The sequence below is a fragment of the Tinamus guttatus genome, unplaced genomic scaffold (assembly GCF_059628265.1).
Source record: "Tinamus guttatus ecotype Peru unplaced genomic scaffold, ASM5962826v1 Tinamus_guttatus_pri_ptg000261l, whole genome shotgun sequence".
NCBI classification, from domain to species: domain Eukaryota; kingdom Metazoa; phylum Chordata; class Aves; order Tinamiformes; family Tinamidae; genus Tinamus; species Tinamus guttatus.
The window spans coordinates 38,372-61,451 of NW_028288795.1; the positions used below are offsets into that span (position 1 = coordinate 38,372).

The window sequence follows — 23,080 nt, forward strand, 5'->3', positions numbered from 1 at the left end:
AGGGCGGCCCCGTCCGTCCATCCCAGAGCTCGCAGGGAGGATCCCGGCTGCGCCGCCGGGAAGGGACCCCCCACTCCGAGCGTAGGGACCTGCCCGGGCTGCGGAGCCACCCCAGAGAGCAGCGCTGGCCCCGGGCGGCAGCGGGGACGGGCGCAGGAGCCGGGGCGCTCGCCTTGCCCGCGCGCCCTTCCCGTGGGCTCTCCCGTGCCGTGGGGTGGGAACCCCACGGAGGATCCTTGGGAGCGGGAGCAGCCGCCTGGGCCGCCCGGTGCTTCCATTACAGAAGGGGCAACCAAGGTACCCGTCCCGCTGCCCCCGGGCGCCGTCCCGCTGCCCCCAGCCCTCGCTATCGCCGCTGTGCCCCCCTGTACCTGCTGTGTCCCCAAGGCCGCGCTGGCACCCACCGCTCCGGCCCCGGCAGTGGCTCCCGGCGGGGCTGGAGCACCCGGGCTGCGTAGGAGGGAGATGGGGAGAGCAAAAAACCCCCCTTGGGCGACTTCCTTCCTGCCTGCGGCATCGTCGAGCGCCGGGGAACTTCCTGGCAAGGGAGGGGGGTGACAGGGCCCCGGGGCGCAGAGGGGCCGCAGAGGGTGATAAGGGACATGGGCCCGCCCGGAGCTGGCACGGCTTCCTTGTGCCACCCCCTCCTTTTGCCTCGGGAAGCGCCAGGGTGGCCCCTGGCCAGCGCATCCCTGTCCCCTGCTCATTCCCTGCGTGGAGGAGGATGCACTCGGGTCCCCCCAGCAGGAATGGGATGGGGATGGGGCTGGGGACAGGGATGGGGCCAGGCCCATCGATGGCGCTGCGTGTGCCCCGGGACAGCGCAGTGCTGCGCATCCAGGCTGGGCATCTCCGCGCGGTGCCCGAGGGATGTGCAGGGCCCAGCCGCACGCTGGTCTCCCCTTCCTGCTGCTCCATGTTGCCAGTTCTTGGAAGCGGTGCCAGACAGGGGGAGCGGGGCCATGCTCCGCTGTGGGCCCCAATGGGCGCTCTCCATCCCTGCAGGTGCCATAGGATGAAGGATGGGTCAGCCCCAGAGCTGCTCTTCCCGTGTGTGCAGGGATCAGAGAAGGAGACTGGGAGCTGAACGGACCTTGGCCACAGCAGCATCAGGCCAGCACTGGAGTCCCTTGGGATGCTGGACACAGTCCCCACAGCACCTGCCATCCCTTCCCAGTGCCCTAAACCAGCTCCGGCACCCAGAGCGGCTCCTGCCCCGCGTCACCGAGCGGCTCCCATCGCCCCAGGGCCCTGGCCACCCCCATCCCGGCCCCACTCCCCTCGGTGCCGGCCCTGCCGCTGCCGCAGGGAATGCGCTCCCTCCGGCACAGCTGGGGCTTGTTTTGCTTCATCCCTTCCCAAAGCCGCGTTTTGCTCGGCCGGTTTTTCCCCCCCGCCAGCCTGCGCCTCCCGCTTGAGCCGGGCGGGATGGGGGCCCCTCTGCGCATGGGGCTGGGCCGGGCCTCGCGCGGCCCCCGCGGCGCGGGGCGGCCGGGGCCGCGTCCGGCCGCGATGCTCCCGACCGCGCACAAGGTCACCTGATAACCGCGCTCGCTCCAGTCTCGCCGCTGCCGAGCGTCCGGCGGCGCCGTCCGTCCGTCCGTCCCTCCATCCGTCCGCGGGATCCGCGGGGTCTGCGCCGCCACGCTGGCTGCGGCGGGGAGCCCGGCGGCGCGCACCTTTGGCCTCGCCGACTATGCCGTCTTCGCGCTCATGCTGCTCGTGTCCACGGGCATCGGGCTCTTCCACGCGCTGTCGCGCGGCGGCCAGAAGACCTCGGAGGATTTCTTCATGGGCGGCCGGCGCATGGCGGCGGTGCCCGTGGGGCTCTCGCTCGCCGCCAGCTTCATGTCGGCCGTGCAGGTGCTGGGGGTGCCGGCCGAGGCGCACCGCTACGGCGCCAAGTTCCTCTGCATGTGCCTGGGCCAGCTGCTCAGCACCCTGCTCACCGCGCTGCTCTTCCTGCCCGTCTTCCACCGCCTGGGGCTCACCAGCACCTACGAGGTGGGTGTCGGGGCCGGGGGGACCCTTCTTCTTCCCCCGCAATTAACAGCAACTTTCTCCTCTGTCCAGTACCTGGAGCGGCGCTTCAGCCGGAGCGTGCGGCTCTGCGGCACCGCGCAGTACGTGGTGGCCACGGTGCGTAGACAGGGTGGCCGCTGTGGATAGGGGGGCTCGATTTGCCCTTGGTCCCCACTCGGGCTCGCTTGCTGGGCAAACAAGCAGCGGGGCGGCTCTTTGCGACGGCTCCCGGGGTGCAGCGTGCGCTCGCACGGGGCGCCACGCGGCCGCCCCAGCCCTGAGCCTCCCGCACCCGCAGATGCTCTACACCGGGATCGTCATCTACGCCCCTGCGCTGATCCTCAACCAGGGTACGGGCGCCCGCGCGCTCCCCACGCGCTCCTGTCCCCACGCGCAGCTCACGCCTCGCGCTCCCCCGCAGTGACCGGCCTGGATATCTGGGCATCGCTGCTGTCCACGGGCGCCGTCTGCACCTTCTACACCACCCTGGTGAGCCGGGACGGGCACCGCGGGCGCGCGCGGGGCCAGCGCCGCGCTCACGCCGCGATGCTCCGCCGCAGGGCGGGATGAAGGCCGTCGTCTGGACCGACGTCTTCCAGGTCTTCGTGATGCTCGCGGGCTTCGTCGCCGTCATCACGCGGGGGGTGCTGCTGGCCGGGGGCCCCGCCAGCGTCCTGGCCGCGGCTGCCAACGGCTCCCGGCTGAACTTGCTCGAGTGAGTGGGGTGGCGAGGGGGGACGTCTCTGCTGGTGGGGACGCTGGGGCTCAGCCCGTGCTCGTGTGCCAGCCTCGACCCCGACCCGCGGAGCCGCTACACGCTCTGGACGTTCGTGCTGGGCGGCACGCTGCTCTGGCTCTCCATGTACGGCGTGAACCAGGCGCAGGTGCAGCGCTACGTGGCCTGCCGCAGCGAGAGGGAGGCCCGCGTGTGAGTGGGGGGGCACCGGGGGGGCCTGACCCCGTGTGGGACCCTGATCCCGGCCCCATGGAGCCTCCCCTGTAAGTGCTGCAGGGACCCTCTGCCCCGTGCATGGCCCCAGCACCCTCTGCATGAACCCAGCTCTCCCTGCACGGATCCTGCACCCTCTGCATGGATTCTGGACCCCCTGCATGAACCCAGCTCTCCCTGCATGGAACCTGCACTCTCCTGCATGGATCCTGTACCCCCTGCATGGAACCTGCAGCCTCTGCATGGATCCTGCATCCCCTGCATGAATCCAGCTCTCCCTGCACGGATCCTGCACCCCCTGCATGGATTCTGTACCCCCTGCATGAACCCAGCTCTCCCTGCATGGATCCTGCACTCTCCTGCATGGATCCTGTACCCCCTGCATGGATCCTGCACCCCCTGCATGGATCCTGCACCCCCTGCATGAATCCAGCTCTCCCTGCATGGAACCTGCATCTGTCCTGCATGGATCCTGCACCCCCTGCATGAATCCAGCTCTCCCTGTACGGATCCTGTGTCCCCTGCATGGAACCTGTAGCCTCTCCATGGATCCTGCACCCCCTGCATGAACCCAGCTCTCCCTGCATGGATCCTGCACCCGCCTCGCATGGATCCTGTGCCCCCTGCATGGAACCTGCAGCCTCTGCATGGATTCTGCACCTTCTCCATGGATCCTGCACCCCCTGCATGAACGCAGCTCTCCCTGCATGGATCCTGCACCCCCCTGCATGGAACCTGCACCCCCCTGCATGGACCCTGCACCGCTGCATGAGATCTGTACCCCCGCACAGCCCCTGCAATCCTGGCATGGACCCAGCCTCCTGCATGGACCCAGCACTCCCGCATGGACCCTGCAGCCACAACGTGTCCCCCTGGCACCCTGCCATGCTGGTCAGGGCCCAGGGAAGGGACAAGATCCCCCGAGGCCCCTGGACTGGGATGTCTCCGTGCCCCGTGCCGGGCTCTGGGCGGGCTGCACCGGGCTGGCTCTCACTGTGCTTGCAGAGCGCTGCTGGTCAATCAAGTGGGGCTCTCCGTCATCGTCTCCAGCGCGGTGGCCTGTGGCCTTGTGATGTTTGCGCTGTACAAGGACTGCGACCCCTTGCTCGCTGGCTACATCTCAGCCCCGGACCAGGTACCACCAGCAGCCTCTAGCTGCCCTCTCGAGCGCCCAATCGAGGGCAGCGGGGCAGGACGGGGAACGGAGAGGCAGGACACCTGGGCCCTCGTCTCAGCCGTGACGCAGGAGGGGCCAAGCTCTGCCGGGGAGCCCTGGGGGCCCCGAGCCAGGGCAGGGACCCTGCTGTCACCCTGATGCAGCCCTCTCCCCGCTCAGTACATGCCCTACCTGGTCCTGGACATCTTCGAGTCGTACCCGGGGGTGCCAGGGCTCTTCCTGGCCTGCGCCTACAGCGGGACCCTCAGGTGAGGGGGGCTCTGGCCACGGGGAAGGGGCGCGCGGTGCCGCCGCGGGGCTGAGCGCGGCCCTGTGCCCTTGTCCCAGCACGGCCTCCACCAGCATCAACGCCATGGCGGCCGTCACCGTGGAGGACCTCATCAAGCCGCGGATGCCTGCGCTGCCGCCGCGGAGGCTGTCCCAGGTCTCCAAGGGCTTGTGTGAGTGGGGACGGGGACGAGCGCGTGCCCAGGCTGCCCTGCCGCGTTGTGCCGCGCTGATGTCACCGTGCCATGCTGATGCCACCGTGCCATGCTGATGTCACCGTGCCGTGACATCCCGTGCCCTGGCGCTGCAGCCACCCTGCCTGAGCTCTCCCGTCTCCTCTGCAGCGCTCATCTACGGCACTGCATGCATCACGGTGGCGGCGCTGGCCTCGCTGCTCGGCGGCGGCGTGCTGCAGGTGAGCCCTGACGCGCTCCGGCCAAGCACGGATCCCGCCACGTGCCACCGCCTGCCCCCTGGAGCGTGCTGGAGCCGCAGGGCTGCCGTGTGGAGATCCAGCTCCGAGGAGCCCTCGGGCGCTGCTGGATGTGTCCCCTGTCCCCATGGGGCAGAGCTCTCCGTGCACCTTCCAGGGCTCCTTCACCGTCATGGGGGCGATAAGCGGCCCGCTGCTGGGAGCCTTCGTCCTGGGCATGTTCGTGCCGGTGTGCAACACGGCTGTGAGTGCGGGACGGGCCGGGGTGGTGCGGCTGGATGCTCCGGAACGAGTGCCGGATCCGGCCGGAGGCTCCGCGGGCACCGCGCGACCCTTTTCCTCCGCCGCAGGGAGCGTTCGCGGGGCTGAGCGCCGGCTTGGCCCTCTCCATGTGGGTGGCCGTGGGGGGCACGGTGCACCCGCCGGGCACCGCCGTCACCGGTGTGCTGCCGGCCTCCGCCGCCCTCTGCCCGCCACGCAACCGCAGCGCCAACGGCACCGTCCTGCTGGACCCGCTGCTGCCGCGGGAGCCCCCGCCGGCCCCGGCACGGTGAGCAGTGCAGGGACGATGCACGTGCATGTACTGCTGCTCCCTTGCTGTCCCCACGCTGCCTGCTCTGCTGCTGGTGACAATGCAGCTGCTGCGTGATGTGGCGGTGCATCCCTGCTCGCATGCGATGCTGCATCTCTGAAATGGTGCGACCATGCTTGGCTGCGATGGCGCATCACTGCAATATTGCAGCCGTGCTTGGTTGCAACGGTGCATACATGTGGCAGTGCATTCATGCATGCCAGTGATAGCAAATCCCTGCTTGATCACACTGGCGCATCCCTGCTTGCAGGTGACGGTGCAGTTCTGCACCTGTGCATCCGTGCTTGGCTGCACCAGTGCAAGCCTGCTCCGCAGCAGTAGCCCCCCCCGCTTTGGTGCCTCTTTGCATCCCTGCATTGTTGCAGCTCTGCTTTGCTGCAGCGATGCCGTCCCACTTTGCTGCACCAATGCATCTGGCATGGGTGCAATGCTGCTTTCTGCGCAGGCCGGCGATCCTAGGGGAATTCTACGCTGTGTCCTACCTGTACTACGGGGCGCTGGGCACGCTGGGCACCGTGGCCGTCGGGGTGCTGGCCAGCTACCTGGCAGGTGAGTCCCGCAGGGACGTCCCCGCTGGGGACGACGCAGCCCATCGGAGCGGGGAGCGGGTGCTGGCAGCCCCTTCCCGCAGCTCCGGCTCTCCGGCAGGCCCCGCGAAGCGGCCGCCTGCGGATGTGCTGTGGTGGGATGTGGCCTTGCGGGCGTCCTCGGCAGCTCCGGCCGAGGGGACACCCAAGGTAGGTGACAGCAGAGCCAGCGGGGTGAGCCCAGGGTCGGCGGCAGCGCTCCCAGCCCAACCGCTCTCCGCAGGGTCCGGAGCTCCCCGATGCTGCCGACCGGCTGCTGCAGGAGACCCACGTGTAGGGTCCTGCGCGTGGACACTGGGATGTGGGGACATGGGGACGCTTCTCCATGGAAACATCCCCCGTTCCCGGCCTCCAGTGGCAATAAAAGCAATGAAATGGGAGCGCTCAGCAGTAGCACATCCAGGCGCATCCGGGACAGGGCTCCCTGAGAGAACTGGAGTGGGAGACGGGATGTGTGTGGGGACATGCGAGAAGGAGCTTGGGAGACCCATAGGAACGGGGTACCATAGGAATGGGGATACCATGGGATACACATGGGAATGGAACATATATGGGCATGGGATACATGGGAGTGGAACACACCTGGGAAGGGGATTCACATGGGCGTGGGACGTGTGCGGATACATGACAGAAGGGAACGGGAAACATCCAGGAATGGGACATGGCTGGGAATGGGACATGGCTGGGAATGGGATGTGTATGGTTCACGTGGGGAAATGAGATGCACGTGCAGACCGGAGCACGCGTGGGAATGAGACAATAAGACACACGTGGGAAAGGGGGGAACAGCGGAACAGCTCCATCCCGCTGCCCATCACCTCACACCGCCATCTTGCCGGCGGCCCGCCCTCCGCCATCTTGGGGCACCGCCATGGGGAGGGGCGGCGGCGCCATCTTTGTGTCGGGCCGGGGCGAGCTGGGCCAGCGGGAGCCATGCGGCTGCCGCCGTGCCCGTCCTGTCCCGGCCCGCTCTGGGTGCGCCGGTGCCTCCGCGCGCCTCGCTGATCCTCCCCACCCCACTGCGCTCCGCTCCGCCGCGGAGCCCGGCGCCGTGACCGCGGCGAGGCGGGTCATGCCCTCAACAAAGATGGCGGCGGCGCCACGCGGGCCGTGAAAAGCCGGCGGCGGGCGCGGCCGCTCCCCTTTCTCGGCGACGGCGCGGAGCGGTGACGTGAAACGAGCGCGACGGCCGGCGCGGCGGGGACCGGGTAGGAGCGGGGCCGGGGCGGCGGCAGGGGAAGGACAAGGGCGGGCGGCAGAGGGAGGGTCACGGGGGGGGGCTGAGCCGCCATGGCGGGAGGACAGGGCGAGCGGGGGAGCGCGGGAGCGGGAGGAGCTGGGGGGATGTCGTGGGGGGGACAAGGAAAGGCCGGGGGACGGGGGGGACAGGGGAAGGTCTGGAGGGTCCAATGGGGGCTCTGGGAGTGGGGGGCGGGGAGCCGGGTGAGGCCTGGGGACAGGGGCGACACTGGGGGGGGGGGGGCAGCGCCAGGGCAGAAGCCCCAGGGGGGACGCGGCCGTTACGGCCCCCCGGGTCCTGCCGCCCGAGCAGGGGCTTCGGCCTCTGCCGCGGAGCCCCAGACCAGCCCGGGCCTCAAAAATCTCGAGATTCGGGTAACAAACCCCGAATAAACCTAAGGAATTCGCCCCGAATAAACCCTTTCTTTTGTTGCTTTTCGTGTCGTGTGTCAAACGCTTATCTGCCGTTCACAGTGACGGCTCCAGAGCCGTCCGCGGTGTCCCCATGGGCCCCTCAGAGCGCCCAGCTGACTTTCTTTGCTGGGCTCCTGTTTCACATGTTTTTTAGATTTCTATTTTTTTTTCCTTTTTTTTTTTTTTTTTCCTGCCTTGATGACATAAGCGGAACTCAAAGCGTCTCCCTGTGGTCGCTTATCCCAGTTAAGCGTGACCCCGTGGGTGTGTGTGCGTTACCGGAGGCCTGGATGGGGGGTTTGCGCTGCGTTACCCTCACTGTGGGTGGCAGTCGCTTCTCCAAACCTGCCCTGGGCCCCGCTGGTCCAAACACGCAGCTTTATTTTATCTCAGCAGCACGGCTCTGTGCAGAATGTTTTGGTTCATGCGCCCGGGGTGCTTTCGACCCAGAACCAGGACCCCAGCCGCTCCATTTGTTGTGTTGCCACAGCGAGGTGGAAGGGATTGTCGCCAATTCCCTTAAAATCCAGGGTGGAGCGAGCAGAGCCCTTCCCGAGCGAGCTGTGACTGCCAGATCTGTTCTTTCCAGGGTTTTGAAACACTTTGGGGCAAAAATGAAAGGGAATTTTCATGCTCTGGGCTTAAGGTCCTGCTTGTCGAGGGGTTGTGGTAAACCCGAGGTCAGGCTCTTAGGCTGTGTGTTTGGTTTCCTCCTCCTCTGCAGAGCACCTTGAGTGATGCCCAAGAAGTTCCAAGGTGAAAACACCAAGTCGGCTGCTGCCCGCGCAAGGAAAGCTGAGGCAAAGGCAGCAGCCGATGCCAAGCGGCAGCAGGAGCTGGAAGATGCCTACTGGAAGGATGAAGACAAACACGTGATGAGGAAGGAGCAAAGGAAGGTGAATTGCTAGACAGGGAGAACGGGAACTTTCTAGCTGAGCTTATGCTAAGCCCTGGAAATTCAAGTCTACTTAGAGTATTGCTTCTGTTCCCCTGTCCCAAAGCTGCAACTGTATCTCAGACCGTTGTCCTGCACTTAGTTTTCCTGCAAAAAAAAAGCTGGAGCTGGTGTCTTCTCTGGGAGCTAAAAGAAGCAGAGTGTGGGAGTAAGTGTAAGCTTTGATGCGTAATTCAAAAATCCTGTCGATCTTAGAGCTGTGTTCCCAAGGGAGACAGAAAAAGCCTTAGTGTCGGAATCACTTAAAATTGAATTAAGTGATCAAAACCGTACCTTATAGGGCTTGATTGTTTGACTTGGCAGGTCTTCATCTTTTTTTTCTTTCTGAGTTTGTCAGTGTCATAAATGGAATTTATGGGGTTACTGTTCTGTGCTGCTCGCTGTGTGTGTAAGCTCTTTGGTGCTTAGTGAACTTTGTTGCTACTTGAGCTCAGCAACCAAGCAGCGGGCAGGAAGCCAGCGTGTCCCTGTGACCTTGATAGCTTTGTGCTCTGCGTGTTTGTTTGAATTCACCCCCCAATACGCGTCTTGACACTTGGAATTCGGAGCCCTGCGTGCTGTTCCCAAACGTGGTCTCGTAACGCTGCCTAATTATTTCCTGGAACAAGGTCTTATTACTGTTCTACTTAAGGTCTTGCCAACGCTGACCTATTTTAATGGTTTTCCAAAACAGCCTCTTGTGAGCGAGGGGCTTTGGAGCTTTGCATGGGCAAAGTGTCTCGTGAGCCGGATTGTTGGCCGCAAACCTTAAGTTCCACAGGAACTTAAGGAAAAATTTCTTCCCAGTGAGGGTGCCAGAGCACTGGAACAGGCTGCCCAGAGAGGTTGTGGAGTCTCCTTCTCTGGAGATCTTCAAACCTGCTTGGACGCAGCCCTGTGCCACGTGCTCTAGGTGACCCTGCGTGTGCAGGGGGTTGGACTAGGTGACCTCGAGAGGTCCCTTCCAACCTTGAGCATTCTGTGATTCTATGATTCTAACCTGGCGGAGCCTCGGGCTGCAGTGGGGAGAAGCCAGCGGTCGGCACCGCTGCTCCGTGCTTCGCTGCTTGTCCCGCAGGGTTTCTGGCTCTTCCCAAAAGCAGGAAGGGCCTGAGAGGAGGGATGGGAGCGGCGCCGGGGACGCGCCGTGCTCGGCAGGGCGGTGCGCGCCCGGCCCCGCTGCGCCCTCCTCGCGGCTCTTGCAGCACGTCGCCGCGCGTTGAGCAACTGCTCCCTGCCCGCCCTGTCCTGACGTCCCCTGGGTGTGCGGGGCGGCTCTCCAGGCCTGGAGCAGCTCCGTGGCGCGCGGGAGCCGTCCCAGCGGGGAAGGGATGCGGGTGTCCTGCCCTCCTCATCCAAGTCAAAGCACTGAGCGGATTCCAAGTCTGGAATACGGAGCTGTTTGGCGGTGGTGCTGGCATGGGGGGAGCCACGTGCTGCAGGGGGGCCCCGTGGTGACAGCGCGGAGGAGGATGTGACAGCAGGAGCAGGAGGGTGTTCTCGGGTGTTCTTGGCCTCGCGGGGTCGGCGCTGGAGCGGCTCTTCCCCGGCTCCCCAGGCGATGGCAGTAACACATTAACTGCTCTGGAAAAGCACCAGCGCCTCCGAATTCCTGCGTGAGGAGGAGGAGGGAGTGAGCAAGCGCTCTGGGGACATTACCCAGCGGGATGTGTGTTGAAAGCAGAACATGCGGGTCCCCTTTAATCCCCTTGCTCCCCGCAGGTGCCCAGCAGCTCCTCGGTGAAATCCATGGGAATGTAACCCGCGATTGCCGCCGCCGCCACCGTTCTGGGCTTCGGTGGCCCCGCGTGTGGCAGTCCGGTCTGGCTGAGCGCCGGTGACACGCGTCGCATGGCGCAACGTGAACGTTTGGGTGTGGGGAAGCTCAAACTGCAGCGCTTTGCTCATGGCATCTTCATCATCATCGCGTGGTGACTGGCCTGTTCCTTGAGCTGGGTTTCCACTTATTGGTTTTTAGTGTCTTTTAACGTCCCCCTGGCAGGGGCTGAGATGGTTTTGGCTAACAGAGGGTGACTTGGTGGCTCTGTGATGCAGAAAGGAGCAGCTGGGCTCGTGTCGCCAGCCTGCAGTATGTGCATCCCTGCTCCAGCACAAGTCAGCTTGTTACCTTCCCGGGAGAGCTGAGGCTGGAAAGAACAAAATGTGCTTTGTTTTGTCGAAATGCTCAGGGTTTTACGCAGATAATGCTTTTCTCTTAACGCCCAGGTATCTCCCGCCATCCTTCCTTCCCGCTCCGCTCTTCCTGTGCAGAGTTGGAGGGTGACGCTCCTGGCTGGGTGTTTGTGTCTGTGCAATCAGCTCAAGTGGCTCCGGTGCTGGAATCGCCACGGTGAGGGTCCCAGCCCGGTCAACGGGCTGGGACGACCCGAGGAGCCTCCACGCGGCACCCAGGCCTGGCTGTGGCCGCAGCCCCGTGCCCAAAACCACCTCGCGCGGGGTGAAACGTCGCTGTTGCGAGGACGCGGGCTCATTCCCCATCTCATTCCCAGACAGGGGACGTCCGGGCCGAGGGCGGAGCGGCCCTTTCACCCATTCCCGCTGCAGCTTCCCGGGCTCCTTGCCGAGTGCCCTGGCTTGGGAGACTCCAGGAAAACGGTTTCTTGCAGCTGCCCGAATCCCCTCGCCCCTTTGCCCAGCCCCGCGGCGCTGGCCGGGCCGTGTTGCTGCCCTGCTCTGGAGGGCTCTGCTCCATGGCAATGGCCAAGAGCAGCCAAAGGGAGCCCACGGGAGCAAGGAGGCTTCCCATGCTCCTGTCTGAAAATTCCAGGCTAAATGCAGGCTAAATTCAGGCTAAATGCAAAGGACTCGGCCCGCAGGACAGCAGCCTGCTTTGTGCTGGAGTTTTGTGTCTTTCTCGTTCCTGCTAAGCCCTGTTTTGGGCTATGGGGTGCCAGGCTCTGCGTGCTGGCAGGGCCCAACCGCAGTGGTGTCACAGGCTGGTGAAGGGCGATATTTTTTTTTTTTTCTCTTTCCTTCTCCTCTGATTCAGTTCGGAATTACTCAGCTGTGAGCACCAGCTCTTACTCAGATGAAATGTTAAGCAGATCAAATGACTCTCCTCTCCTCTTTAGAGGACGTTCCTGTAGTACGGGCTTCCCAGCACTGAGATCCAGTGGCTTGGAGGAGAAACACCAGGAACGGAGTGATGCAGCACCCGATAACACAAGGCCGAGCCCCACAACAAACCTCCCTGGCCCTGCTGTGGCATTGCCCAGGTTTCCTGTGGGCACAAGAAGGGTGTTTGCTCCTCGCCGAGAGCCCCACGGGTGCTTGGACAGGCTCCACATCCCTTGGGGACCTCTCTCCTGCCAACTGCATCACATTCTGCATCGCTCAACCCTCGGGCTCCCTGCCCAGAGGTTGACTGGGGGCTCTGCTGCTTCTGACCACTCGCCCTCGCCTGCTCTCCTTCCCTCTAGCAGGCAGGAGGCTGTTCTGAAAGCCAACAAATTGTTCCGTGCTGGGGCTGTCCTCCGCAAGCTAGAAACGAGCATGTTAAAATACAGCTCCTCATGAACAGGAATGTCACAGAATCATAGAATCATAGAATGCTTAGGGTTGGAAGGGACCTCTAGAGATCATCTAGTCCAACCCCCTGCACACACAGGGTCACCCAGAGCACGTGGCACAGGGCTGCGTCCAAGTGGGTTTGAAGATCTCCAGAGAAGGAGACTCCACAACCTCTCTGGGCAGCCTGTTCCAGTGCTCTGGCACCCTCACTGGGAAGAAATTTTTCCTTAAGTTCCTATGGAATTTTTGATGTTTCAGTCCAGCTAAAGAAATCGCATCCCCTGCTTCTTCTAGTGTAGCGAAGTCGAGTGAGAAAATTCCTTGTTTCCCTTCCAGCTTTCTAATAGCTCAGGTACGTTTCATGTAGAGAACCCCAGGCCTCACTTTCATCGGGACACTTAAGCTGATTGATTGCGCTGGCACAAAGGGTGAGTTTGGTTTGCCCCAACCTGAGAAAAGTTTTCCAAAATGACTGTTTTGGAGTCAGAGAGAGAAATTACGCGTGTGCTGCAAGAGAAATCCATGTGGAGCCGAGACCTCGCGGCCAGGACCTGCACGGAGGCACCTCGTATCCGCAACCTCGGCTCCGACGGGGCTGGAGAGGCTTCCCCAAAGGACACAGTTTGACCTCCGTGTTACAGCAGCCTGTTGGAAAAGCCACCCGGAGCGGCCTTGGGACGCTGACGTTTTCAGGGTTTTGTGCTCAAAACCCTGTTTTTTTGCCCCATGGCTCCGTTTGTGCTTTTGAACACAAGGGCCGGCGCAGAGCAGGCTGGAAAGCGAGGGCTGTGGGGCAAACCCGAGCGTGCAGGTCTTGTGACAAATTAGTAGTGGTGCCGGCTTATTTATTTTCCGTAAATAGAAACTCAATTATAAATGCCAGAGAGTAGCATAGTCCAGTGGCTAGAGAAGGGAGCTGGAGGAGTAACCAGAGGTGCTCTGCAGCATCAGGTGCAGGAAGGCAGCTCTGCACCCTGCTTGCATCTCCGTTTCCTCCCCGCTAAGTGGATATATCCTATCGGGAGATTTTTAGTTGAAAAGAGCTAAAAGCAGCAGAGCAGTATCCTTGAATTTCTGCACTGTCAGATCATCATCCCAGATGGGGCTTTGTAGAGGGAAACAGACTGCTGAGCTGGCTGCCGTGTAGGACAGTTCTCCTGTAATAAGCAGGGGTAAAAGATAAGCTCCTCTAACTATAAATAACATTTCTGGGCTGGCGTGTCCTGCTCTCCTCCCTCATTAGGTCATTAGGACGTGTGTTTCCACCCTCCATCGCTCTCCCGGATTACGCAAACCGCATCCCAGCACCTTGCGACCGTGCTCCTTGTGCCAGCAGTTTCCTCACGTTGCCTCATTCGGGCGGGAAGGGGCCGGTTTCTTTTAGCATTAATCCATGTTCCGGCCACGGCAGCCGTATCCCGCTGTATCCATGGCTGCTCCCGCGCTTGCTCATCCCCCTGTTAACATCCTGCTCGTCGGCGTCCCGGGTTTTATTGCAGGAGCTCTTGCAAATCGCACTGGGACGGGGTTTTTGGGATGGGATGGAGTTGCAGTCCCCACGGCGGGTCTCGGGGTGCAGAGGGGAGTGCGCATGGTGCAATCCAGGCTGGCTGCTTCCCTGCCTTCCTGGAGCTGCCGGGCGTCGGAGCGGGTTTTGGGGGCGTCGGAGCGGGTTTTGGGGGCGTCGGAGCAGGTTTTGGGAGCATTGCAGCAGGTTTTGGGAGCATTGCAGCGGGTTTTGGGAGCATTGCAGCAGGTTTTGGAAGCGGCACTTGGAGCGGGAGGCAGGGAAAGCACCCGGGGCTGCCCTTACCCCCTGTATCCTTGTGGCAGTGAGGGCAGTCCCTGTTAATCTGAGTCCGTTTGTTTACTCTTCACTAAAAGAGGGAGAGGCCCAACAGGAAGGCAGTGGGCAAGGAAAAAGGCTGCGTCTTAAGTAAATGAGTTGGCCCTTTGATGTAATTCACAGTCCAATTACCCTGGCCTTACATCTCAAGGCAGAGCACTAAGCACTTAATGACCAAGAATTTGGAGCCTGCCAATGGTATTAATAAAAACTTCCTCCCTGTAATGGCTTTTATTTTCCCCATCCTTGATGGCAGCTGCTCGGAAGCAGAGGCAGGAGAATCTTCCCCTTCTTAATGTGGACTGAAAGCCAGGCCTAGCCCTTCCCGTGGATGGGAGCCACAGCCCTAGGGCTTGTTCAATTCCACCTTCGTGGGCTTAGATGCTCTGTTTTGATGAGTTCTCCTTGCAAATGGAGCGACTTGCATTTTTTAATTACATCTCAAGCCCTGCCTTATTTAGAGCCTCTGCAGCGGCCGTGCCCTGGCCTCCTTGCTGGCCGCAGCGCTCGCGGTCCTGCCGCCCTTGTTTTGCTGCACGGCTGCTCTCGAGCTGACCCCGTCCTGTCCCAGCCCTGTGGGTTAGTTGTGCCAACCTTGTGAATAATAGAAGAGACCCATAATTAAGTGTGCCCGTGTAACTAACCTAAATATGAGGCGCTCTGTGGCCTGTGACACTGACCTAGACAAAAAGATGCTTATCTGGAGTTCCTGCTTCTATTTGTTATTCTTTTTCTAGAGCTTAGGAACTTTAGGAAAGGAGGGGAAATAAATCTTGAAGCCAAAGTGCTGAAAGCCCCTAAGAGCCTGTTTCCTGGTGGCCTCTGGCCAAGGCATAGAGGACAAAGTGGCTCTCAAACCCCTGTGTTAGATTGAAAGTGCTCCGGGAGGTGCTTCAGTTCAGCAAGACCTGGGAAACGGGTTCAGCTTCTAGACTGGTTTGTCTCAAACAGCTGCTGAACTTTTAACCTGCAGCCACTCACTGGAATCAAAGTGGAAAACTCGCCCTGGTTGTCAGCAGTCCCGGCTGCTCCTTGGACAGCGGGTTGTGTTTCGCAGCGACCTTGCGGGGAGCCAGCGAGGTTGCAGATGGGACAAGGAATGGAGAATTATTTCTGAAGAGCCAGGACAATTTATCATTGCTGAACATCTAGGGAGGAACTGGCCAAACTAACATCCAGGGAGGAACTGGCCAAACTTTCTTTCGTGTAAGACAAGGTCCATGCTCCGTTAGCCATGGGAATGAAGCAGTTGTTTCTCCTCAAGCATCTCTTTCCTGCCCTTGTAGGGGATAGTTTGATCCCTGTGCTGCAGCAGGCTGGAGGTGACTTGGTTCTTCCACCCTTCTAGGAGGAAAGGGAGAAGCGGCGGCTGGAGCAGCTGGAGCGCAAGAAGGAGCTGCAGCGTCTGCTGGAGGAGGAGGACTCCAAGCTGAAGGGGAAGTCACCCAAGCAGGTCACTCCGGGCAAAGTCACCAGGGCCCAGATCGAGGAGACCATCAGGAAAGACCAGCAGCAGAAGGAGAATGCAGACACAGGTTTGGTGCAGCCCTTCCTTTGCGCTGTGCAAGAGGGGCTGGGGAAAGGAAGAGGGGACTGATCCTTCCCGATGTGCAGTCACTGAAAGCCACGTGCTTTGCTGTGTCTGTGTCTAACCCCCCACATCGAAATGAGGAAAAAGAAACCTGCCACCTTTGGGGGGGTTGCAAAACAGGTGCTTTAATTTCCAAAACTGTAGCTAAGTGGGGCTGTAGATTGAGTCTTGCCAATGCTTTCTCCAAAGTGCTTGTCAGCCAGAGGTTAGGCAAAGGCTGCCTTTTCTGAGGGGTTTTCTTTTTTTGTGCAGTGGAAAAGGAGAAGACCCACTTGGAGGTTCCCTTGGAAGAGAACATCAACAGAAGGGTGTTGGAGGAAGGAACAGTGGAGGCCAGGACGATTGAAGATGCCATTGCTGTCCTCAGGTACGTGGCTGTGTCACTTTGGTGCTCCCCTTTGAAGGGCTGGTTTTCCTTGTGAGAAGTTCTGCAGCTGTTCCCCAAAACTGGAATCCTTTCCCAGCTGGCCAAACTTCTGTTTTGCCCTTTGACTGCAAATTTCCATCTCAGCAGCAAGAACAAGACGTCTCTGCTGCCTTCTGCCCTTGAGATAAGCTCTGATCTTCTGTAGTGGGTATTGGAAGTGGTCAGGAAAGTTTTGTGGGGCTTTCTGCTCACAAGCGAGTTGTTCTGCCTTCACTCTGCGGCGCTGACAGGGGATCAGAGCTGGGCGAGGGGCTGGTGCTGCAGGGAGGTGCCTGATGCGTGTCCGTTTTCCGACAGCGTTGCCAATGACCTGGACCGGCACCCGGAGCGCCGGATGAAAGCTGCCTTCACCGCCTTTGAAGAGGTCAATCTGCCCCGCCTGAAGCAAGAGAACCCCAACATGCGCCTGTCCCAGCTCAAACAGCTCCTCAAGAAGGAGTGGATGAAGTCCCCAGAGAACCCCATGAACCAGAGGCACAAGGCTTACAACAGCCACAAGTAGAACTAGAGCCCGTCACCCGCCACAGACAGTGGGCTGGAGCCCCAGGGCTTTGCTCCAGTGAAACGGGAGGCCCACGGAGCCTCCTCTCCTTCCTTCCCTGCCCTCCCTTTCTGTCTTTTCCTTGGATTTAAGCGTGGGGCTGCAGCTCGCCCTGGGACCCTGCAGCCTCCCGCTCTCCTCCCTGCCGTCCTGGCCGCTCCGCCGGCAGCCGGTGCGGTGTGACCTGGATGGACCGACACTACCTTTCCGCTTTCGAACCCGGTTGTTGCGTTACAGAAAAGCTGCTGACCCGCGTGCAGATCTGCAGCATGGGCAGTGCTCACCCAGTGCCCATCCGCGCTGCTGCCCGCCGAGGTAGGACCCCCATCCTGCTGCCTGGCACCCTGCATTTAACCCCCAGCCCCTGCATTCACCCCATCTCCGCCACGGCTGCACCGCGCCGTCGCCTGCAGTTATTTAACAGCACGAGGGAGGCACCTGTTTTCTGTTGCTCGTGGCACGTTTGGCACTGGGATGTTCTGAAGAGATTCCAGGCTCGGATTGGTGCTGACCCTGCGTCTCGCCAGCCTCGTCTTTGAGCTTTGACTGGCAGAGTGTCAGCTGGGGAGGAGGAGCCGCGATGGGAGTAGAAGCCCTCGGTGCAGTGTTGCATGGAAGAGAAATCTCCTGCTGCCCCTGGAAGACGGGAGGCTGGAATAACTCCGCAGCCCGTCCCCTGCAGAGCACGAGGTGCCAGACTTCTCTGCAGCTTCCGTGGTGGCTTCACAACGCGCGTGGCGAGTCCCGAGCTCCACGTGTCACTCACGGGACCGTCAGGTTCCTCGGGAGGCTGCGACCAGCCCTGTGCAAGACCGGTGCAGAAAGAGGAGCTGCTGCTTCTCCCGTCACATCTGCCCCTGCTCGGGCAAGGAGGGGAGCCTGGGGAGGGGGATTGAGCCCCCTCGAGGTGCCCGGTGTCCCCTGCCCTGTCCAGGATGGGGCTGTGCCTGCCTGGGGGCCTCGCCGGGAGCAGGGACACGGTGGCCGCTCGGCTCCGTCCCTTGCGCGTGTCTAGACCCAGGGCTGCCAGGCCAAGCCCCTTTGCTGGGGACGACGAACTCATCACAGCAGTGACGTCGTGAGCTGCCTGCGGCTCCTTCCCGTGGTGCTAAACAGGGTTTACCGGGAGCCGGTACCGGGGCGCCGAGAGCAGAGCCCCGGGAGGGCGGCAGGAGCATCTCCGAAGGCCACAGAGGCGTTTGCACTTTGCAAGAGATGGAAACGGCGAAAACCCCCACTGAAACCGAGCTCCTCCTCCCGCTCTCCGCTCCCGCTCCTGGTTTTCCCGGCTCTCCCAAGCCCTCTTTGTACCCTGCTCACGTCCATGGCAGCAACAGAGGGAAGAAAGCCGGGCCTGCCCCTGCGCGTGTCCCCCCTGCCCCTGCTCGAGCAAGTCCAGCTGGTAAAGGAGGAGGAATGCACACGGTGTCCCCCTTCTTGTGACAAGGTTGTTGTGTTTGAATTCATTTAAAAATAGAAAAAAAAATCTGTTAACCTCTTGAAGGAATAAAGTGTTGGAAAAAGGCTGGAAAAAAATCCCTCTCCTTGGGCATTTGGCTTTGCTCCAAGGGGAGAGCAGCTCCAGCGGGGCCACGCGGGCCGCATCCAGCGGGATGCTGTTCCCGGATGCAAGGGGTGGCGGGGAAGGATGGGGCCCCTTTTCCGGGCTGCTTCCCGGTGGGAATGGGCGCTGGCTCTGCTGGTGCGGCGGAGCCTCGGAGCGGATCCGCTCCGGCGGGAGGCACCGGCTGAAGGTTGGAGCATCCTGTGGGATTCCCCAAGGGCAGGAAGGGGGTAACGGGGATGGGTGCCCACGGGGGGGCCCCGGTGGTACCGGGATCCCCGGGGGTTGGTGGGGGGGGCATCACCCAGTGCGGGAGGGGGTCGAGCAGCGAGGCCTGGGGGGGGCTCCCTCATGGGGAAATGGGGCTAATGGGGGGGCGGGGGAGCCCCCCGGGTGCACGGGGGGGGGTTAATGGGGTCTCCCCCCCGCATGCAGGGAGGTCCCTGCGCAGGGAGGGGGTGGGGGGACCCTGCGGGGGGGGATTCCCCGCCCCTCCCCCCCGCTGCGGGGATTCCCCTCCCCCCGCTCGGCGGGGGGGGGAGGGGCTGGCGCCGCGCGCAGCCCGGGGGGGGGGCGTTGCCGTGGAAACGGGCAGCTCCGTGCGGGGGCGGCGCGCGGGGGCGGGGGAACCCGCGGCGGGGGGGGGAGGAGGGGGGCGGTCACGCGGCGCCGGGATCCACGGGCTTCCCCCGCGCGCAGCCGCGTCCGCGCCAGGAGCCCTGTGTGCCCCCCCGCGGCATTGCACCCACCGCAGTGCAACCCCTGCAACCCCCCCGCTCCGTGCACCCACCGCAATGCAACCCCCCGCGCCCCCCCCGCTCCGTGCATCCACTGCAATGCAACCCCCTGCGCCTCCCCGCTCCGTGCACCCACTGCAATGCAACCGCCTGCACCCCCCCGCTCCGTGCATCCACTGCAATGCAACCCCTGCAACCCCCCCGCTCTGTGCACCCACTGCAATGCAACCCCCTGCACCCCGCCGCTCCGTGCACCCACTGCAATGCAACCCCCCGTGCCCCCCCGCTCCGTGCATCCACTGCAATGCAACCCCCTGCACCCCCCCCCGCTCCATGCACCCACTGCACCGCCCAGGCATTGCACCCCCTGCAATGCAACTCCGTGCACCCACTGCACTGCACCCTTGCACTGCCCGGGCATTGCACCCCCTGCAATGCACCCTCCTGAGCAATGCACCCCCGGCAACCCACTGCAGAATGCACCTCCTGCGATACATCCTCCCGTGCAATGCACCCCCTGCAACGCACTGCATGATGCACCTCCTGCAATGCACCCCCACGCACCTCGCTGTGCAATGCACCTCCTGCAGTGCACCCACTGCGGTGTACCTCCTGCACCTCCCGTGCATGCATCCGCTGCAATGCACCCACACCTGCCTGCAATGCACCCCCTGCACAACACACACCCTGCAATCCTGCACAATGACCCCCTGTAATGCATGCCTCGCATCTCCCTCTGCAATGCAATCCTGTGCAACGTGCTGTTTGCACCATGGAGCCCACCCTGCACCAGGCCCCTCTTCCTTTCTGCACCCCCTGCTTTCTGCTGCACCTCCAGTGCATGAAGGGCTTGCCCACCTCGCTCTGCACCAACTCCCTCCTACAAACAGCACGCAGCCTTGCAAAATGCACGCACCCCTGTGCACGCTGAGCTGCAGCGCACACACCCTCACACAGACCTGTGCCTGCACTCCTGAGCATGCTGCACCGCAGTGCACACGCATGCAAGGCCCTTGTACACGCACACTTTGCACGTGTCCACCTGTGGAGGCTCTGCATGCACCCTCCCACACACACGCATGTGCCTGCCTTGCACATACGTGCAGGGAACTGTGCGTTTACCCCTGCTCGCTAACCCTGTGCACAGGAACACGGCAGTTCATGCACCGCATGCAGCACGCCTGCACACTTGTGCATGCTGCAAACCCTATGCTGCAAACCCTCTCCATGTTCCCTTGCATGTCCCCGCACCACTACATGCCCCGTGCACCTGGGTGCACACCCTGGATTTTTTGCACACTCTTGCTCTCCGTGCACAATTGCACTTGCAGCACACTCCTCCAAGCGCATCCGCAGCCCCTGTGCATGGAGCTGTCCTGCATGCCCACACATGCCTACAGCCCTGCAACTCTCCCCTGCACAGGCAGCCCCCCTGCTCGACGAGGCAGCGTTTGGGGAGGGCTGCGGGTGGGCGTGCAGCTGGCACACACGTCCACCCACGCCACGCTCTGTTCACCCTGCGCTCCCTCCCAACGTGCTCACTGCACCATGCAGCACATGGGCACGCTGCACGCACCCAAAATTCCCAAATCTGCACGTGCATCCCGGGCAGGGGGCTGGGGGCCCTGTGCTGCTCATACACCAGGGCCGAGGCCTCCCCGGCTCCGCACCCACCACCCCTGGGTGCGATGGGCGCTGGGGAGGGAAAAGCAGGCAGGAAAGTTGGAAGAAGCAGAGCGGGAGCAGCGTGCCGGGTTGGTGCTCGCCCCGGCCCCGCAGCTGCGGCAACGATCGCGGGGGAGGCGGTGGCGGCAGCTAAATTTAGCTGCAGACAAAAGCTGCGGTGCCGGGGAGGGGGGACCCAGGGTGGCGACAACAACAGCGGCGAGTGAGCGGAATAGCAACAACCGCTGCAGCCCCCGCGCTCGCCCGCCCTGGGGACCCCAGCGAGGAGCGGGGCCGGCGGGGACCCCTCGCGTGGCGCCCTGTCCCGCGGCGCGGGCCGGGGATGCCCCGGGATGCGGGGGAGTGGCGGGGAAGGGTGGGGGGGAGTGCCGGGCATTCCCGCGCCCCCGCAGCGGATGCGCCGGGAATGACTCTTCCCGACTAAAAATAACATCACCCCCCCCCGTTCCCCCCCCGCCCCTCCCGGCCGCCGCCGCCGCCGCCGCCGCCGCGGGGGCTCAAGGTCACCAGGCGCGGAGCGGCGGCCGGGGGGGCGCGGCGGGGGCGGGGAGCAGGGAAGCCCGCGGCCCCCCCGGCCGCCGCGCCGAGGCTGCCGGAGCCTCCGCCGCCGCCAAGGGCCCCGCCGGCCGCCGCCGTGGCAGGTGAGCGCGCGCGGGGCGGGGGGTCCGGGCGCCCGCGGCCGGTACCGGCAGCCGAGGGGGTGTGGGCAGTTATCGGTGTCCCGGTTCCCGGGGATGTCCCCCCCGCCTCGCCCCGAGCAGCTGAGGCTGCAGTTGCCGCGGGGCTGCCGGGCTGCTCTGCGCTCCCTGGAGCAAGGATCCCCCCCGCCCCGGGCGGCAGCGCGGGCCGGGGGCTGTCGGGCAGCGACACCGAGGTCCCCGCGCCGACCTTCCTCGCGACCTTGGGGGGGCTGGATCGGTGCTGGGGGGCACCCAGGGGTGTCCACGGTTGCGGCTCCGCGGCGGCGGGGCCGGGCGGCCGGTGCAGCCGCTTTGTCCTTCGGCGGAGCCGCCGCCGCTGCTTTGTCTGGGGACGGAGGCGGCGACGGTGGCGGCCGCGGGGACCCCCCTCCCCGGCGGGCAGGGGCTGGCGCGGGGATGCGGGGGATGGTCCCCCCCGCCGCGGGGGAGGCCCGGGTTGCCTCTCGGCTCGGGGAGACCCGGGGATTCCCCTGCGCGGAGGCTCCATCCCGGGAGGCTCCGGTGCCCGCTCTGCACCCTGGGGCTCCGCAGGCGCCTGGATGGGGCTGTGGGGAGGATGCGCTGGGGCAGGGGGGGCAAAGCAGCTCAGCTCCGGTCTCTGCCCGCTGGCTGTGGTGCCCGGAGAGCCATGGGGTGAACATGGTGTTCCCTGGGATGGGGGATTCCCATGGGATGCCAGGTTCCTGCTGGATGCAGGTTCCCGTGGGATGTGGCATTCCCATGGGATGTGGGATTCCCACGGGAGGCAGGTTTAAGCAGGTTGCAGGGTTCCCGTGGGATGCTGGATTCCTGCAGGATGCAGGTTCCCCTGGGATGTGGGATTCCTGTAGGATGCAGGGTTCCTGTGGGATGGGGTTCTAGTTACACGGCACAGCTGGAGCGATCCCATTGTGGCAGGGCTTGGAGGAGCCATCCTGGCTCCAGGAGGGTGCTGAAGCTCCAGGCGGTTCCATGTGCCAGCAACACCACAGCTGAAGGGCACCTGGCTGGGGCTGCGAGGCGCAGGATGCCACCATGAGCAGCAAGGCTGGAGGGTCCCAAGGCCACTGGCAGCGTCCCGTGTCCCCAGGCTCAGCCCATGGCAGTGGCACCCGGCCAGGGCGGCGGTGGCATTTGTGGGACCGGGGGATCCTGCTGGCACGGGCAGCTGCTGTCCGGCCTCTGCCATATGGCCAAGGCTGGCGGTGGGGAGTGCAGCGGGGCCCTGCGGGGACCGGGTCGGGATGTGACGCACTTGTGCACAGGCAGCCCTGAGCCCCGACGGCCGGGCCCCCCGCAGCGCAAACCCATGAGGGGCTGGACCCATGGGCCAGGGGTGCTCGTCCACGAATCCTCCGGCACCCCAGCTCAGATCCCGGCTGCCCCCCATTCCTGCCCCGTGGATCCCAGGCAGGAATTAGCGTGCGGGTGATAAATAAATCACCAGCCGGGAGCTTTTTGGCCGCCCGCCTCTATTTTTAGCTGCACCCTCCTCCTCTGCAGTTGCTCCCAGGCAGCAGCGCTGATCGGGGCAGGGGGGTCCTGCAGCCCCCCGCGCCCGCTGGCCGTCGTGGGGATGGTGCCGGGTATCAGCACAGGGACCCCGCACATCTGTGCCCGTCCTGGCCAGGTTGGGGCCCACGGCCGCGCTGCCTGGTGCAGGGGCAGGATATGATGCAGCCCCAGCGTGTCCCTTCCACCGTCCTGCAGCTCCTCCCTGTCCCCCTGGCTGCATCCCTGGCGCTCCCACACAGCCACCACGTGCAGACCTGTGTCCCCCTGCCCGCAGGGACCCTGGGTGCTGGAGCCCATCGTCATGGCCCCTGTGGCACAGGCTCCGTTACATGATCAGGGTGCTGAATC

The 23,080-nt window shown here is 63.4% G+C and overlaps 2 protein-coding genes across 2 annotated transcripts; both read left to right on the top strand.

The window, feature by feature from the left end:
- Positions 1–1,635: 1,635 nt before the first annotated feature.
- On the top strand, positions 1,636–6,304 carry SLC5A5 (solute carrier family 5 member 5). Its single transcript, XM_088527156.1, has 14 exons — positions 1,636–2,004; positions 2,074–2,139; positions 2,321–2,372; positions 2,444–2,511; positions 2,583–2,737; positions 2,810–2,950; positions 3,977–4,106; positions 4,308–4,396; positions 4,476–4,588; positions 4,760–4,830; positions 5,006–5,092; positions 5,199–5,398; positions 5,886–6,177; positions 6,251–6,304. Exons 1-14 carry the CDS (start codon positions 1,714–1,716, stop codon positions 6,302–6,304), a joined length of 1,809 nt encoding a protein of 602 aa, XP_088383282.1. The 5' UTR covers positions 1,636–1,713.
- Positions 6,305–7,150: 846 nt separating this feature from the next.
- CCDC124 (coiled-coil domain containing 124) lies at positions 7,151–16,626 on the top strand. Its single transcript, XM_088527175.1, has 5 exons — positions 7,151–7,235; positions 8,405–8,576; positions 15,340–15,526; positions 15,835–15,949; positions 16,307–16,626. Exons 2-5 carry the CDS (start codon positions 8,418–8,420, stop codon positions 16,509–16,511), a joined length of 666 nt encoding a protein of 221 aa, XP_088383301.1. The 5' UTR covers positions 7,151–7,235; positions 8,405–8,417; the 3' UTR covers positions 16,512–16,626.
- The last annotated feature ends 6,454 nt before the right edge of the window (positions 16,627–23,080 follow it).